The 15,116-nt window shown below is 49.4% G+C and overlaps 2 protein-coding genes across 7 annotated transcripts in view; one reads left to right on the top strand and one right to left on the bottom strand.

Annotated features, from left to right (window-relative positions):
• The window catches only part of ttll5 (tubulin tyrosine ligase-like family, member 5), a 51,729-nt gene extending 50,031 nt beyond the window's left edge, over window positions 1–1,698 (top strand). For all 6 annotated transcript variants that reach the window (XM_023828372.2, XM_072699260.1, XM_072699259.1 and 3 more), the window contains exon 33: window positions 720–1,698. In XM_023828372.2, the coding sequence (XP_023684140.2) occupies window positions 720–772 (53 nt within the window). In that variant the 3' untranslated portion in view covers window positions 773–1,698. The remainder of the gene's footprint in view (window positions 1–719) is intronic.
• Window positions 1,699–2,328: 630 nt separating this feature from the next.
• Window positions 2,329–13,648, bottom strand: tgfb3 (transforming growth factor, beta 3). Its single transcript, XM_023828375.2, has 7 exons — window positions 12,739–13,648; window positions 6,130–6,296; window positions 4,938–5,067; window positions 4,729–4,836; window positions 4,184–4,328; window positions 3,600–3,753; window positions 2,329–3,330 (listed from the first exon to the last, which is right to left on the bottom strand). The coding sequence occupies exons 1-7, from the start codon at window positions 13,082–13,084 to the stop codon at window positions 3,172–3,174; spliced, it is 1,209 nt and encodes a 402-aa protein (XP_023684143.1). The 5' UTR covers window positions 13,085–13,648; the 3' UTR covers window positions 2,329–3,171.
• Between the last annotated feature and the right edge of the window lie 1,468 nt (window positions 13,649–15,116).

The raw sequence follows: 15,116 nt of genomic DNA, 5'->3' as shown, positions 1-15,116 counted from the left end.
GGTATATAGTGCCTTTGCGGGTTGGTTAGTTGCTTGAATGTACATATTTGAGCAGGTGTGGGTCTGGGTGTCCTTGATCGCCCCTCATGCGTGTCGTTCGTGTTTTTTCGTCTGCCCCGAAATAACAGGCCGTCCCCCCTCTGTCTGAGGTTCTCTCTCCCAGTCTGGGTCGCTCTGTCAGGACGCCCACATGCTTGAATAAGGTTTCCTCTGGTTGTTTTGGATGGTCTGAATTCGAGCGCTCAGACTATCTGGCCGCGGTGCCCCGGCGTTGGCCGTACCTCCGTCTGGGCCAGGCTGTAGGAACATGAAACACCTCCATCTGCTTGTTAACACCCCGGATCACGTATCACACGAGTGACTCTTCCAGGGAAACACGGCATTTGCGTGACTTAGACTCAGCCCCTCGACGCTTCTCTAAACACATGACGCAACGTGGCTTAAATTGAATAAGCTTTTTATTTTTTGGAGGTCTCTGATATTATAAGTATGCTTTCGAAAAATACCTAGTAGGAAATCTCAGGGTAATTTGATTACCTTTGGCTGCAGGGAGGGATACACCTGGGGATCCTTCGGGGAGCCATGACGGCTGTTTCGCATTTAGTGTGGAGGGACGTATAGCGATACCCCCCACCCCTCACGACCCCCTCAGCCTGGAGAGCAGGGTGTTGAACTCCCCACCCGGCTCGGTTCTCAGCTGCCTACCTCCGTCTCCACAGGTCTTTCCATTTGCAGCAAACTGTCCCAGAGCCAAAGCCCCAAGAACAGGTGATGGGGGAGGAGGCCGGGATCTGCGGCCTTCTCGGAATCCGAAGTGCATGCTGGGAATGGAGACGGCCATGGAAACATCTCAGAACCTCATTGTACGGGAAGGCAGGTGCCAGGCGGCTCCGCGCTGAACCGGGCCAACAGGAAGGGGCCGTGAAACTGGGCCCCATCTGCCAAAGCCGCAGGGGCAGACCTCAGCCCTCTCTGGACGACAGCGTGCGCGTCTGCGAAAGCAGTCCACACGTCTGTCCATCTCCGCTCTGGGGTTTTAGGGTGTTGTCTGCGCTGGAGTTTGCAGAGCAGGGGGGGAGGTTTGATCTGCTGTGGAATCTGTCTTGTTCACTTGTTCCATAGTTGACTTTGGGGGTCCCTACCAGGGAAGAGTCTCTCTATGAGGTGGGGGGAGATGCTCAGGGCCCCTATCACCCTCTGCTGCTTACTGTCCCCCCCCCCCCCCGTGTTTGTAAGCTCATTCTCAAATATCAGCCTCAAGTCATGTCGGTGGAGTGTGTTCTAGAAGGTTCTGTCATTACCACATGGAGCTCCTCTGCATGTCCAGAATGGGCTTCAAATCCTCATTGATTAAAGCATGTTGCCTTTAAGGAGGCTGAATTTCACACAGCAGCATCATATAGTACAGCTGGTACTACAGGGCAGTATCTGTAGCTGTGCAATGATTTAGCTACATGCTGCTGTTCCTGTCCCCAGAGGCTGAGGCTCTGCAAAGTGCAATCTCAGAAACAGCGCATCCTCCCTGTGCTTAGTCACTGAACATCAGGTTTTAAATGTTTACATTACTGTTTTGAGTGATGAGTATATTTTGCTTTTCTAGATTTTAACCATTATTAATTTATATGTATATTTTTTATTTTGCATTTACTTATGCGGAGAACAATCTCCCACATCACCGAATAAACATGTTCATAGGTGCCTCTCTTGTGGCGATCCCATTTTCTGTGTTTTTATTTTACCTCTGAAGCGCCTGTCAGCGTCTGTATGCCGTCGGCTGCGTCAGCTAAGGGCCACTGAAGTCGAAGTCGTCATTTGTGGAGTAGAAGTGCACACTGGGCTGACTGCCCTGCTCTACTTGAAGCTGACACCTGCTTTTGAATGACTACAGTCAGAGGAAACGAAATCACTGGCAGTGTGGTTCTGATTGTCTAGGCACTGAGAAGCCTGTTACGTTGGTGGGGAAGCATTACTGTCTGCGGGGAAAAGAAACGTCAGTGTTGTCTCTATCTGGCAATTTCACTGGATACTTTTATGATGCAAGTTTATGTATGTCCATTGATAATTGGCTTCTGGTTGGTGTTCAGGTAATTCTACCTATTATTATATTGTTATATTGTAAGAAATATTTTAACCTGTTTGCTGTAGAATATGAATTTTCTAGACTCATTCGACTCTTTTCAATGCGACACTTAAGGTCTGTTTTTTGCATTAATTTCTCGACTTGTTCTGTCTCGGCTGTGAAGGGGCATGTCACTGACACGGGAGGGCAACTCTGCCGGACTGTCTGCTTTTTGGTTTTGTCTTGCGGGGAAAACACACTCAAATCAGTTTGTCCAAGATCTGTTTTTAATTAAAAAAAAGGTGTTTTCATGAATAACAGAAGTAAAAACATGAACAGTCTGTGATTTAGCAAAGTGTTCACTTAGTGACATACAATGGTGTTTTTTTTGTACAACAGGAAAAATCCACTTCATTTATGAAAAAAAGTCCCTAAAACACTGTGTTGTGTAAATAGAGGTAAAAGCGAAAATGAAATAGTTTTGTTTAAATTTTTTGCTCTTTTTTGTTTTTTTAATTTTTTTTTTTTGTTTAAATTTTTTTTAAGAAATTTTTTTTTCCAGCATTCCTAAGATTTCCTAAGACTATGGGAATCAGTACTTTTCCTAGATTAACAGTGTTGGGGTTCCGGCGTCGAGCATCCCATCCGTCCTCTTCCTCATGTGACACGCCCTCCCTTCAGGCCCGGTCACTTGTGGTTCTGGTTCCATGCCCGGTTCCGGTTCCAGGTCCGGGGAGAGCCTCCACCTCGGCTGTCTGGGCTACAGTTATGTCCTCAAAGCCAGTAGGTCACCGCAAGGAAACAGGATTCTGTCCTTGTTCCATTTTTGTCTTTTATAAACATGCGTGTCTGAAATGCCCAGGGCTGTTGGGGGTGGGGGGGGGGGGGTGTTACAAAAAATCTTGGGGATCATTGTAGAGGCACTAGTGAGACGGATCTGAAGAGGTCTCCAAAGCATCTCACTCTGAAGCGGTCGCTGTGGTGCTTCAGGGCCGTGGGGGTCTGGCCACATGGCTGATGAGCTGGGGGGGGGGGGGGGGTTGTGGGTGGTGGTCCGATTGCCCCTTACTCCGCCCCCACCCCGCTGACTCTGCCAAGCCGTGGCAGTGCACTCAGCTGCACTTGCAGGATTTGACGATCATGTTGGAGAGCTGTTCCACCTTGGGTGTCCGGCCCACGTAGTACAGGATGGTGAGGGGCTCCAAGTCCTGGGGCACGCAGCAGGGGGAAGCTGAAGCCTCGGGGTTCAGGGTGTTGTAGAGGCTCAGGAGCTGAGGGAGGAGTGTGCAAACTGTCATGTCAACGCACACAGCTGCCCTGTAAGGCAACACACATGCTGCACACTGCCGCATGTCAGAATGATTCATTAATTATCATATTATTACATGGTCAGACTGATATGCAGTGCTGTGTTCCCGGTCTAGATGACACTGAATCTCACACCCTGCTGAATCTCATGGAAAAACAAGAGTCGTCACTGACTTCATATGGCAAGGCGGAATATTCCAGAGCTTGGCATGCGTAGGCGCCGGACCCTCACCGAGCTGTGCGTGGTGTCGGCGCTCCGCAGGTAGGGGCATGGCCCAGAGCAGAAGTTGGCGTAGTAGCCCTTGGGCTCGTGGATCCACTTCCAGCCGAGGTCCTGCCGGAAGTCGATGTACAGGGGGCGCACGCAGCAGTTCTCTTCATAATTACTGCCAGAATGGGGGGGGGGGGGGGGTGTTATTTTGGCTTCTCTGTGCTCCGGGGGACCTGCTGACATGCACTCCCTCCCTCCGCCCCCGGATAAACACAGCCGGCTCTTTTCAACTTTTTACACTCTTCCGTCTCCTGGCTGGCACAGGCTGGCGCTGCAGAAGCCCGGAATTCCACCGTTGGGTGTGTCGTGCTTCCTGGAGCCTGCCCAGGTGCCTCCCGCCGCTCGCAGGCCGCCGACGCAGGGCCTGACGCCCCCACCCCCTCCCCCCTGCTGCACACGCGCTCCCTATGGAGCACCGGGGCAGATCTCGACAGGCAGTGCTGCCAGCACTCATTCTGGTGCCAAACCGGGTCGAGATGCAGAGTCACGGAGCTAACCCACATGGACAGCCTGCCGTCTGGTAAGGGCCAGGGGAGGGGGCCTACCTGAAGCAGTAGTTGGTGTCCAGCGCCCGCTTTCTTCGGCGGGGGGAGGTGTGGGAGTCGAGGCGGTGCGGGGGGAGCATCATGAGGATCAGGTGGGGCCACTCACGCGGCTCTTTCTGGTTCCTCTCGGGGTCCCCCTCCAGGCCTGAGGGGAGGGGCACACATCAGGGCTCCGCCCCCCTCCTTCAACACCTGCACATCCGCTCTAACGCTGATAGCTAAAGCAGGGGGGAGCCCGGGGGAGACCACACCACTTAACGTGGGCCCTGGAATTTGTACACCTGCAACCGCCCCCAGCTGAGGGACCCAGGGCCCTAATGTAAGTGAGATACCAGACGGGGACCCTTCCCAGCATCTGAGTCACTGTCAGGAAGCGTAAACACAGGCAGGTTTTTCCTAGCTGTGAAGGGCCTGTGTCTGTGTCAGATCCTGCTCCGCTCCCCGAAGTCACGTGGGACTCGTGTTCTTAGCATGGGATAGTCAGCATGGGATAGTCAGCTTCCAGCTCACCCCACTCTCTGATGTCTGAGGATCGCCCACCTCACCTTTGAACTTGACCTGCAGCCGCTCGTTATTTTTCTCGTCAATGTCGCCGTTGGGCTTGATGGTGTGACAGGGGCAGTGGACACTGATCTCCAGGCCCAGGTTCCTTTCTGAGGGGAGAGGAGATGGTCGGCACTGGGGGGGAACGCTTCGCCTCACCGCCCCCTCCACAGGCTCCCCAGGAAGGGGCCACCTCCCGCCCCCGACTCACCTCGGTGCATGAGCCACTCCCTGACGGTGTCGGTCACGTCGAAGGAGACCCACTCGGGCGGCGCCTTGGTCAGCACGTTCTTGCCTGCGATGTAACGCTGCTTGCCGATGTGACCGTCCAGCTTCAGGATCTGCCGGGCGAACGATCGGAGTGACCACCAGTACCAGAGGCTCAAGACCACCTTCCGAGTTGAGCATGCCTCCGGATCATGGAGATCTGCCCCACCGGGGGGGACTTGGCCGGCCCAGTGCTCCGATTCACACGTCAGGAGGGGTTTTCCAGCCCTTAACACCACCCTTAAGGAGGAAATGTGTTCCCCCCCGCCCCCGTGACTCCTGTTCCTGTACGAGCAGTCAGTGGACAGTAATATTGGTGTATATGGCCAATGGGAACTGGCTCTCTGGCTGAGCCATTAATGATAAATGGAAAAACAATCCTGCACAATAAAAACAGGGTGGGGGAGCCTGCGGGGCTGAGTTTGGATAACTGCCCCCCTCCTCCCCAAATAATATCAGTGTCTAATCCAGCTTCCTGTGGGACTGCTGTGGCTAAGGTCAACGCAAGTCCCTGCCAATCGGCTCCCGCGCGTGTGTGGGGGCGGCCGACCGGCCAATCAGCTGAAGCCTCCACCACTGCTGACCCGCTCTCTATCTTTTCCTGGACTCCTGAAAACAGTCTGCAAGCCTGACAGGGCTAGGGTCTGGCCCGGCCCACCAAGGAGACAGTATGTGGCCTGGAGACATCTGTCTCCCCAACAGGAAATGATGGAACCCAGTTGTGGCTGTCGTCCCCTCACAGGGGAACATGCTGGGAATGGAAAGAAAGCTTCATACGGCATGCCCCCCCAAATATGCAGACACATGCAGATGCTCCTGACCAGGAGTTTCGGGGGGGGCAGACATTTACCTAATGGTTACTCACCCAATATTTTGTGTGTAAGTGAAAACGTACCTCTGAAAAAAACCATAAATACATAAGCTCTTTGAGAATCTATGAATTCCAGTGAAGCCTTCATGTTTCAGTTTTTATTATTGTAAAGTATCATGCACAAGAAAACTGGCACCAGTAGGTATGGTTTATACAAAAGGTGGATGCTGAAGATGGTGAACTTCCTGTAACCTTTATCCACGTCCAGGAGCATATGCCCCCCGGGAACAGAGACGAGGAAAACGGTACCGGTACCGGTACGTACCTGGTAGAGCTCGACCCGCTGCTCAGGCGTGGTGGCGGCTTCATTGACGACACGCAGCACCCGGAACTCGGCCCGGAACAGGTTGGTGGCATTCCTCTCCATGGACGAGATGTTGAAGCGGGACACTTTGGAGGTGATGCCCTTGGGGCAGTAATGGAGCAGGTCGTCTGGAAGGGAGGGGTCAGGTGAGAGTGGGCAGAGCCACCACGTCATACCCCCCCCAAACCCCCCCCCCACCACCATGAGCTCTCGCTCCCTCTGATTTTTAGCTGATCGTGGGAGGAGGAAACCATCTGTAAGAGCTTTTCGGGATCCAAAGTCCGAGTTAGCGGGATCGTGAAATTAAAAACAAATGTGTCGCATGGTGGCCAGACAAACTAGTGTGCCCCCGGCCCCCCCACCAGCGGATCCCCAGCCCTCGGCAGGTGCTTGGGACGGTGGGATGCTGGGTAATATTTCAGTGTGACTGTTGCCCCATACCAGCGGCCTGTGGCGCCAAGATGGCAGCTGGTGGCTTTCGGTGTCGCTACGGTAACACACCGCTAAATGGGCTTGCTCCAGCTCGCTCCCACCGCGCGGTTTATTAGTCTAACAGGCAGCGCGCGGCCGCAGCGGCAGAAACAAGCGTGTGCCGACTGTTTTACAAGCCGAATGGAAACACTCATTTACGGCCAGGACCTCAGCTATTTACCCCCCCCCCCCCATTTTAAAAGACCATTTTATATCATTGATTTGCTCGTGAATAATATGAAAATTGCCCCTTTAGATGAGATTGATAATTTGAGGCCTTAATAATCATACCAGATGCAGGGGTGCTAGTCTGCGCAGGAGCAGCCGTGACGCAGTGTGAGGCTGCTTAAGGACGCGCCATCGCTTGTGGTACCTTAGCTGTTATCTTAACCTTCCAAGGGTACCAGGCTATTTTTAGGTGACCTTCCCATGCGAATAACAGAGTCTTCTCTTCCAACAGCGGGGTGGCGAGAGGTTAGCGCCGTGCCCCCGTCCCCAAAGGTGGAATCACCCCCGTCAGACAGCAGATTTGAAATTCTAATCAAGTCTTCAGTTTCCCTTTGGATGACCTCATTTTTCCTATTGCGATCTTTTGAGTTGGATTTCCCATTATGGCTTATTTTTGCCAAGACTCTGAAGGTAATTTGTTCCATGGCTGTGACTGCTAGGGATTGCTGGGATAATTGGAGTTAAATGTAGAGCCTAATTTATCCTCCTCCATTATCAGATTCTGAGTATCAGGACGGGACGTTCACATGAGCAGTGCTTCGATCTGGGTGCTTGTAGAGGAGTAAGGAACGTTGACGGACGAGAGCCACTGCTTTGATTTATGGCTGTTTATGCCTTCTGCGCGTAATCGAGATCCGTGTGCCATGTGCCGCTGGCGGTCTCAGCAGCGAGGACCCGCACGTCCGTCAGCTCCATGACGGAGGCCAAAGCTGTGGAAATTCCCAGTGCTAGCCATACCTGTTGGCCCGGTTAAGTTTGGCCCCCGAAACGGCAGCCTCGCACCTTCCAGTGCCGCGCGGAACGTCGTGTCGATCCCGACCAGCGGCAGAGGCCTTCGACAGCCCCTATGAATACTTTTCCACTTCAGTAATGCTTTTCCGAGTAGCTATTTTCTGCAGTGGTGTTGCCACAGAAGTGTTATTCTGCTAACTGTGTCTACCATTCATCCTGAATGCCCCCCTCCCCCCCCCCCCCCCCCGCTTCATGATGCTGTGAGAACTGAGAGTCAGTCCTTAATGGAGGTGAGTCAGCCCAGGTACTCTCACGGGGGTGTTAGGATGTTTTATTATACAGTGGGATTTCTGTTGTTGTGAGGTAACTGCAGGCCCATGTCTTACTGATCTTAGCTGATTTTTTATCCAGTCGATTCGGGTTAAATAACCTTCCTAAAGGTACAGAAACAGACCATTCTGGGGACTGACTGACTGCCAGCTGGTTCTCCTTCCTGACTGGAACACAACCATTCGATTACAGTGGCCTGCTGATTGTTTTTCAAATTTGTAGCTATAAGCCAGGTGTTCTGTCCCCCCTCCCCCCATATGTTATTAAGTAGGATGTTCTGCCCTCACCCCCCCCCCCCCTGTTTTTAAGTGGGATGTCCTGCCAGGCTGGAGAGCTCACTCCAGCGAATGATGGAACTCAGTGACCCCCCCCCCCCCCAAACAAAAAAAATTAAAAAAAGAAAAAACTTTTGCAGATTAACTATGATGTCAGTCTCTCCAAGACTATGGAAGTAAACTGAGGAAAATGGGGAAATGTGGAGAGCAGGTGCTGGAAGACCAGTGAAAGGACTGGGGCTGATTTACTGAGACACAATCAGTATCAGGAGTGACAGTGGAAACAGGGTATTCTGATGAGCATTTGAAATTAACAGCCCAGAGAGTGATTTTAACAGCAAACCCAGGGATAGTTTTTGGTTGCACACCGTTGCTTGTATATATTTCCTACAACTGATGGGTAAATGTGTCCGTGTGGGTTTTATGCCATATGGCTATCGCTGTTTGTTTCTGATTTATTACTCAGTTGCTTGCCTGATACTTTACTAAAGACGTTCAGGATAATCATGTGTTCAGCCCCTTATCTGGCCAATTAACAGCTGTAAATTTCAAGCTCCCATCCAACTTAAACATAGAGAAATGCAGTCTGCAGTGTGCGGTCGGTCGGGTTGGCCGTAGCTGCTGGCTGAGCGGCCTGCACTGATCCGCTGGCGTCAGACTCCATGACGGCGAACGGGCCGGGCTGGGGGTTTAAATACTAAAATGCAGTCCTGTGGTGATGGATTACAGTAGTCTGTTTGGTCCCATGCGGTGACTGGATACAATGCAGATCAAAGCCTGATGAGTCCCCCCCCCCCCCCACCCACGAGCGTCTCCAGTCGTCTGAATAAAACCAGCAGACTGGGAGTCCATGACTGTTTGGGATGAGATAATCTGCAGTTATCTGGGGGGGGGGGGTAGTATGTTTTTTTTCCACCTCATCAAAGATGAAGAAAAGGGGAAACATAATAGGGGATGGGGCTGGAATGTCAGCCCCCGCTTTAGCATGACATCACCTTTCTATTCTTCCATATATGACAAATATCTATGTACTTCAGTCTATATGGCTCCCCCTACAGGGTGTCACCGATTACTATGTAACATCCCCAACATCCCTGTCTTTTTGGTTCGGTCTGCTTCATGCACACGCATCAGTGGAGGTGGGGCCTCCATGTGGCGGTTGGAACTCCTGGCTATCAGTGTCCTCCATGAGCTTCGCCTACTGCCCCTACTGCCCCTACTGCCGCATCACTTCCTGTCCCGATCGGACTCCACTAGCAGCGGTGACTAACGAAAGGAGCTGCCCCCCCGCCAACCACATTCAGCATCTCTGCCACCGAAGTGGCTTGTGATTAGGTGGGAGGGGCGGTATTGGTGCTGATTCTGATTGGTGAGCCCGTCACCAGGCAGCCTGAGTGGCGCTGGTCTTCCAGAATACTATGTGAAATGTTAATGTTGGACAGGAAACCCAGAGCATCGTCTGCAGCGAGCGAGGCTTGTGGTGGTAATAAAACACACCAGTACGCAAGGTGACAATCAGCCAAAACGTTCCGGGGGAAAAAACAGCACTAAACTTCACAGAGAAGGCCTGAAGTGAGGGGGCCTAACATCTCACAAACGCTCCCCCCCCCCCCCAGCCCGCACGCGGGGGTCGCGACCGATACGCACCTCGGCCGTACCCTGACCTCGGGACCGGCTGCGTGGGAGCCTCAGTGCAGCAACGGCCCGCGGCTCAGGTTTCAGAAAAGCCGCCAAATATTTCTAACATGAAGTTAGGTCACTCTCCTAAAAATCTAATTATGTAAAATAGAAAATACGAAAGCGCTTTTTTTTCCCCACAAGATTATTTTCCACCTTTTTTTGTTCACATCTGAACTAAGGTTCTGGGGGGGCAGCCATGCTTCCAATGGCCTGTCCTTTAGTAATTTGAAAGCTGATGGCCCTCCATCTCTCTCTCTCTCTCCCCCTCCCTCCCTCCATCTCTCTCTCTCTCTCCCTCCCTCCATCTCTCTCTCTCCCTCCTTCCCTCTCTCTCCCTCCTTCCCTCTCTCTCTCTCTCTCGGCCGCTCAGATCTGCAGCTGCTTCTCCAGAAAAGGACCTGAGAATTTCAGCACACAGAAAAGCCTTTGAGATTTCAAGCAGGTTTTACAATGTGATTTTTTTATAACTAAATAGAAAAACCTGTTGGAGCTTCCTAGTACTTTTTAAGATTCGGGAGAATGGCTTTTATTTTATTATTATATGTAATTTTTTTTCTAACTCTACTGATGCTGCCAGGGAACTGTAAACCGCATGAAGGAAAGACGACCCATTCAGCACAGACCTGAAAATAATTCAATTTGCTCCCAGCATCCAAGAGCAATGTGTGTTAAAGGCATTAGGCTATGTGGATGGAATGAAGGTGAGCAGGCAGTGAGGACATGGCGCAGGGCTCCATAATACTAAAACATGCCCGATCGCGTGTGAAATTACATAAAGCATGAGACAGAGTGGGGTGCCCATCCAGGAGAAAAGATCAGGGTTTTTTTTTAGCCTTGTTGGGGCATACTTTACATATTTCATGACCTATCATCTTTTCCTTTGACTCTTAAAATATGGTCTTGGAATGTGGTCTTGGTAGGGCTGTCAGTCGTGTGATTTCTTGTATGGATTAGCAAGGAAGCCGTATCCTCTGCACGTCTACAGAAAGTAGTTACATTTTGAACTGGGGCTGCATCGCAGGTTGGCTATTAAACTGTAATTTTGAGTGTCTGTAGTAGTCCTGGCAAACTGAAACTGATCTGGAGGGGACGACTGTCCCGGGAGCCAGGGGGCGCTCTGCTCTGTGTCCTTTTAGCGTGAAACACCTGTCCGTTTCAAAGCAGCGATATGACGCAATGGCTCAGGCTCCTGCGTTATACGCAACAGGTCTGCAACCAATTCAACAAACTAGTGTCCTACGAGACGCCTTTCACAAACTGAAAATTCCTTTGCAAAACTTCAAGGCATTCAGGAAAGACCCCTCCCCCCCTTTCCTTGGCAAAGTTTTGATACCTTTGGCTCAACGCAGCACCTCCCCAGTGGCTGTTGAGACGTCCTTAATCTTAGCGGATTGGCGTCGCTAAAGAAAGGATAATGGAGAGAGGAATGCAACCTATTTGCTGCTTATGCCCCGTTTCTGTGGTTCAGGCACAGCAGTAAAACAGCGAGTGAAATTTAAATGACGGCAATGAAACGCAAGACGAATAAACACCGGGTTGCCGAGTGCAGTAAAACGAGTGGCATTGTAATGACTGCTTTGGAGCAAATTAAGCTGAAAAGGAAAAAGTGACACGCTAAGCTCAGATCACGGACAGCGGCGGGGGAGTCCAATAAAACGGTTCCGATGCAATGGCCCGTCTTGACCGGTAGTGGACCTGCAGCTCTGTGTCCGCAGGGTGATGTCATGCGGCTCTCACTGCAATTAATGTGTTTGCTTTTGCTCCCGGCTCCTCGGTGTTTCCACTGGGCCGAGACGCGTGTAGCACCGATTCCGCGCTCCTCCGGGGCCCGACTCCTGGCCAACACACGGGGATGGAGGGAACGCTGTCCCCCTGCCAAGCCAGGAGGAACTCCTTCCATTAGTCTAATTTGTTAACATTTCCTCTCCCCTTTTACAGCATCTCCATCCAGCGGATCCAACCGTAGTTTATTATAAGCCTGATTGCACTGGGATGGCGATCCGTGGGAAATCAGGTGGTTTCCCCACCTAACGCACGCAGTCTGAAGCGGGCGGACCGGGTCACTGACGGCTTTTTTTTTGCCTTCATACATCGTCATCTATAATATGCGTCTCTTTGGGCTTGCAGAGTGGCACAAAAGTAGTCTCCTCTTTCGGATATGCTATTGCCAGTGTATTTTGGACTAAGCTACACTGCACATGCAAAAAAAAAAAATAATTGGGATGACAGTCAGAGCATTGGCAACCGTATTCTTATATAACAAGGGGAAATCAACAAGCCAGTGATTTATTTAACAGGCAAAAAGTAAACCTAATCCACATTACCAGAAATAAAGGACGGACGGAAAACCATTTTAGGAGTAAAACTGTTTTATGACTGGACCGTGGCATTATACTGGGATTCTACAGAACCACAATTTTCTTTTTCTCTATTCTCATATTGCACAAACGTTTAGTCTCGTATGACATGAGGTAGACCATTTCACCAGTACGAATCCCGTGTCCCTTTCTATATTTTCCTTTAGCGTGGGTGTTTTGCAAACGGCTTAAAGTGGGGAAAGAGGGCTGAAAGTTTCATCCTCCTCGTAATCAGACCCTGTTTACTCGCAGGGCATCCTCATTCATTAGTTTCCACACCGAGCCTCCAGAGAGGGAATAATGTCAACACCGAGCGCCGACAATTACGCAGAAAGACCTGCCGCTAGGGAATGACTGGAGCTGCGCTTTGTGCGCAACAAAAAGGTTAAAAAATAACCAATGACACTCAAAACGCTATGAGAATAAACACGGTGACACTAACAAATAAAATTATTCACAGTATTTATGGAACAGTTGTAAACAACAAAAATACTTACTGTTTTCTGAAGTTCCCTGAATCATGTTGAATTTGTGTATCTCTTTGGCATAGTATTCGGTCTCCGTGTTATCCTGGCCGCAGCTCTGCTGCCGGTCCCTCCCCAACTCTTCGAGCAGCTCTTTGGTGCTGTTATACAGCGCCAGTACGTTGAAAGGGACCTGGTTCGGACCCAGTGTTTGCGGCGGGCTGGTTAATCGGAGCTTGCTCAGAATCTGTCCCCGGATAGCCTCGACTCTCTTTTTCTTTATGTGGTCGATGTCCACAGTGGTGCAAGTGGAAAGCGACAGACTCATTGTCACGAAGTTCAAAAACAGGAAAAACAAAAGTGCTTTACTCAAATACATTGTTAAGTCGTTCGTTAAAGTAAACAAATTAAATAACTTATTCCCATCTAGTCTAAGTGACTCCCAATATCAGCAAACCGTGCGTTGACGAAATGGATATGTAATATTATTAAACTGTTTGATTAACGTTTATTAGTGATTTACGTAATCTTCTTTTCCTTCTCTTTCGCATTTAGCTACTCAATGAATACTTCTCCCAAGGAGATCCCATTTTTGCCAGTGATGATTTACAGTGGGCAGTCGCTCAGCGGAATCCGGGCGAATATTCCCAAAAATATTCCAAATCATATTTTAAAGCGTAGCTTTATTGCAGACGAAGCTTCATTAAGCTTTCCCCGGTGACTTTTCGTACTTCTCATCGATCGGGAACACCATTAGCATTTCTTTTCTGCAGCTCGCACGATCAGAAGTCGTCAGGTCTACCAAGGTACAGCATTGCGTCTCGATCGCGACTTTTCTTCCCTTTTTCACTAGCCGCTGCTGATGCGGGATCTCAGACTCGGTCCCCTCTGTCTCTCTCGCCTCTCCCTCCGCGATCGCAACGAGTCTCGCACTTTTTCCCTTTCAGAGGATCATTTATACCGACTTTTCTCCGTGACGTTGCGGGGGAGGGGACTGCAGGTTATCGCATCTTCGAGTGTCGCCGGTCCCTCCTGTAAATTACGATGGCTTTAATTGCATTCGACAATCTAGTGCAAACTATATGTCCACGAGCTACTTTTATGGGCTTGTCGTCTTGATTGGATTTACAAAACGATGTTTCGGTTATTCACTAGACTGTTGATATGCCGTTTTCAGGACCCATAGCAAGTCATCCTTCAGCACTTTAGTATTGCTTATAAAGTGATTTCGTTTAAAGTGACTTACTTAGCCTACATAGACTTTTAATAATGTTATGATATATCTGGTTATGAGAAGCCACTAGAAGTTACTCCATACATTCCGCAATAAAACACAATGCGTAAGGCAAGAATTGAAAACGAATTAAAATTCATATTTCATTTTAATTTAGCTTCTTCACTGAAAGTCGTTAAAGTCTAAAAAACATTCGGTTTGTCAGCTCCCTCTGGTGGAATTATACGGCAATTTCATCTTTTTAACTTGAAATAAACCAGAACTTAATAAATGGACAGGTCCCTCTTTTCCGTTTTTCTTTTTTTTTATCGTTTTCTTCTCCTTGGTGTAATTTTTGTGTTTACCTACGTAATATCCCGGAGCTATTTTGGATTGAAGTATATTTTATATATGGTCAGAAAGCATCGGACAAAACGCTATGTAATTTGAAATGACAGAAATGTAATTTGCCTTTTAAGGTAAATGTTTGGCAACTATCACTCCAGTCAATATCCAAAAAAATTGCATTTATTATTCATTTTTAAACCCCTATGAGTAAAATGGAGGAAGACACCTTTCTGGAACATTTTGTATTGTACAGTTTTGACGAATGGTTGTCTGTCACAGTATCCTTTATACAAACTATTCACTGTAGTTACATGTGGTTAAACGTATAGCCTATGTAAACATTACATTTTCCTTAAAATTGGCCATTTTAAAATAAAACAGTTTTTTATTCTCTCATTTTACCCAGTTGGATTTTGTGCTGCTTTGTCTCCCATATCAAGTGGCGACTCTTTCTTTTGCAAAGCGGTGGTCATGTATCACCCCCTTCCCAGTCCCACAACCTCACATTCCGTTATTCCTCTGGTTGTTGTCACTCTCCCCCATTTCCCAGACAGCAGTGCCCATACATCAGCAGGATGAAATCATTTCCATCGTTAAATGACTTGGTCAACAGGGCACTTGCAGCAAAATATTTGTTCCCATTCACAATTGCTCATTCATTCAAATAGAATTTGATAAATGTCGTTTTAATGCAGATAATGCCACGCCTGCGTAGCGTTATCTTCAGTACCTCCTAGCCAATAATAGATTCCAGAAAAGGCGAGTGGTTTGATGTATCTGGCCTCCACCTAGACCACAAAGGAATGCATATATGACCCCTGCATGAAGTAACTCGCCATTCGTTACTTGT

Source organism: Paramormyrops kingsleyae, chromosome 14 (assembly GCF_048594095.1).
Source record: "Paramormyrops kingsleyae isolate MSU_618 chromosome 14, PKINGS_0.4, whole genome shotgun sequence".
NCBI classification, from domain to species: domain Eukaryota; kingdom Metazoa; phylum Chordata; class Actinopteri; order Osteoglossiformes; family Mormyridae; genus Paramormyrops; species Paramormyrops kingsleyae.
Note: the sequence above shows the minus strand (reverse complement) of the source record. Positions and strands in the feature narration are given on the sequence as shown.

Bases quoted from the DNA above. Each gene is read 5' to 3' on its own strand.
- tgfb3 (XM_023828375.2), bottom strand. From the start codon at position 13,084: ATGTATTTGAGTAAAGCACTTTTGTTTTTCCTGTTTTTGAACTTCGTG. The intron at 6,297-12,738 runs GTAAGTATTTTT...CCTCCCTTCCAG, and splicing joins TCAGGGAACTTCAGAAAACA to ACGACCTGCTCCATTACTGC. The intron at 4,837-4,937 runs GTGAGTCGGGGG...CTCTCCCCTCAG, and splicing joins GGAGTGGCTCATGCACCGAG to AAAGGAACCTGGGCCTGGAG.